Raw genomic sequence first — 1,396 nt, forward strand, 5'->3', positions numbered from 1 at the left:
CCTAAAATGTTAGTCCACACAAGAGCAAAAATAATTCTTCTAAAAAATGTTAGGAGAAAATAATAATTATAACAATAATATTTGGAATCATCAAAACTATATAAGTTGCAAGAATGTAAAACCTGCAAAAGCTAAGTAGCAACTGTCTTAATAGAGTCAACATAGGGTATCCGCCATCCGATCTTGTGCGGTGTTGGATCAATAGTGGAGATTGAGTTGGATGGGATCTCGATTCAACTGAAGGCTTCCACAATCAGATGAAACATGTTGGAAGGCAAGATCTAAACCATTTATTGACGAATCAATGGTTCGTAACATCTAAGGCTCAAGCCCTATGCATTCCAAAACCCTAAAATGAAATAGGGCTCATTCTCATAAACGGCTTGATGGATTTTTATGAAAATTTTAACCTAGATTCTATAGAAGAATATAAATATTAGAGTACCCTTTGTGTGGCCCAAAATGAGCTATAAAAAAGTTAATTAGATCTAGGTGTTTCTAACTAGGCTATATAATTATACCTAATCCACATTATGGATTCAAGAGTTCTTTGTACAATTGATCTTATAGTCTATCCACAAATAATTCTCTTATAGAACTCAAGCCTTGAAATGCCCTCGATCGTCGAGAAAATGCCTTGGAATAAATTTGGTCTTGGTTGGCCGGAGATCTCACCGCCGGTGGCTTTTGACCGGTGGATTTAGGGTGTGTTTGGGACGGCTTTTTCCCTGCTGTGCGGCACGAAACATAACCTAGATGTGGTTTGGCATTACGCGGTCATGCTCCGGTCTGAAAATTTTTGCGTCCCGCGGTTGCTTTCTACTTCCGAAGGAAGCCTCCTGCGTTCGGCTGCTTTCCGCTGTTCGTGGGTATGAGAAATACATGAATGCCCTTACATTTATCTGTGAAATATCCGTTGTCTTCTTTGGCATTCCTTCTTCCACAATCTCCATCCACATACGCATAGTACCTTAGCACAAAAGCCAGAGCCAGAACCACCCACTCCAAGCAGAAGATCGCCACTCCGAGGCCACCCACCATTCTCAATATGATCTCTCCATCATCCACCCTTACATAAGACCTGAGCCCGCCGAGAAGAAATTCTGATGTTCTCGAAAAGACGAGAATAGCCACGGCGCCTTGCAAGATGGCGGTGAGCACTGTGGCCACCATGTGGGTGCCGTACCACTTGTTGGAGGTTGAGTTGGCAGCGGCACAGCCAGAGATGGCGCCGGCGATGGTGAGGGTTTGGAGGAGTATGAGAAGGAAGCCAATGGCGGAGGGGATCAGGCGGAGTGAGAGAGTGAGGAAGATGCAGCTCGAGGCGGCACCGAGGAGGATGTAGTTTGACAGGAGGAAGATCTTGTGGGTGCGGTAGTGAGCGGCGCTCATGTCT

At 44.6% G+C, this 1,396-nt stretch overlaps 1 protein-coding gene across 1 annotated transcript; it reads right to left on the reverse strand.

Moving 5' to 3' along the window:
- Positions 1-720: 720 nt before the first annotated feature.
- Positions 721-1,392, reverse strand: LOC110113053. Its single transcript, XM_020845473.2, has one exon. The coding sequence runs from the start codon at positions 1,390-1,392 to the stop codon at positions 820-822; it is 573 nt and encodes a 190-aa protein (XP_020701132.1). The 3' UTR covers positions 721-819.
- Positions 1,393-1,396: the final 4 nt, after the last annotated feature.

This window comes from Dendrobium catenatum, unplaced genomic scaffold (genome assembly GCF_001605985.2).
Source record: "Dendrobium catenatum unplaced genomic scaffold, ASM160598v2 original_scaffold_34171, whole genome shotgun sequence".
Classification (NCBI taxonomy): domain Eukaryota; kingdom Viridiplantae; phylum Streptophyta; class Magnoliopsida; order Asparagales; family Orchidaceae; genus Dendrobium; species Dendrobium catenatum.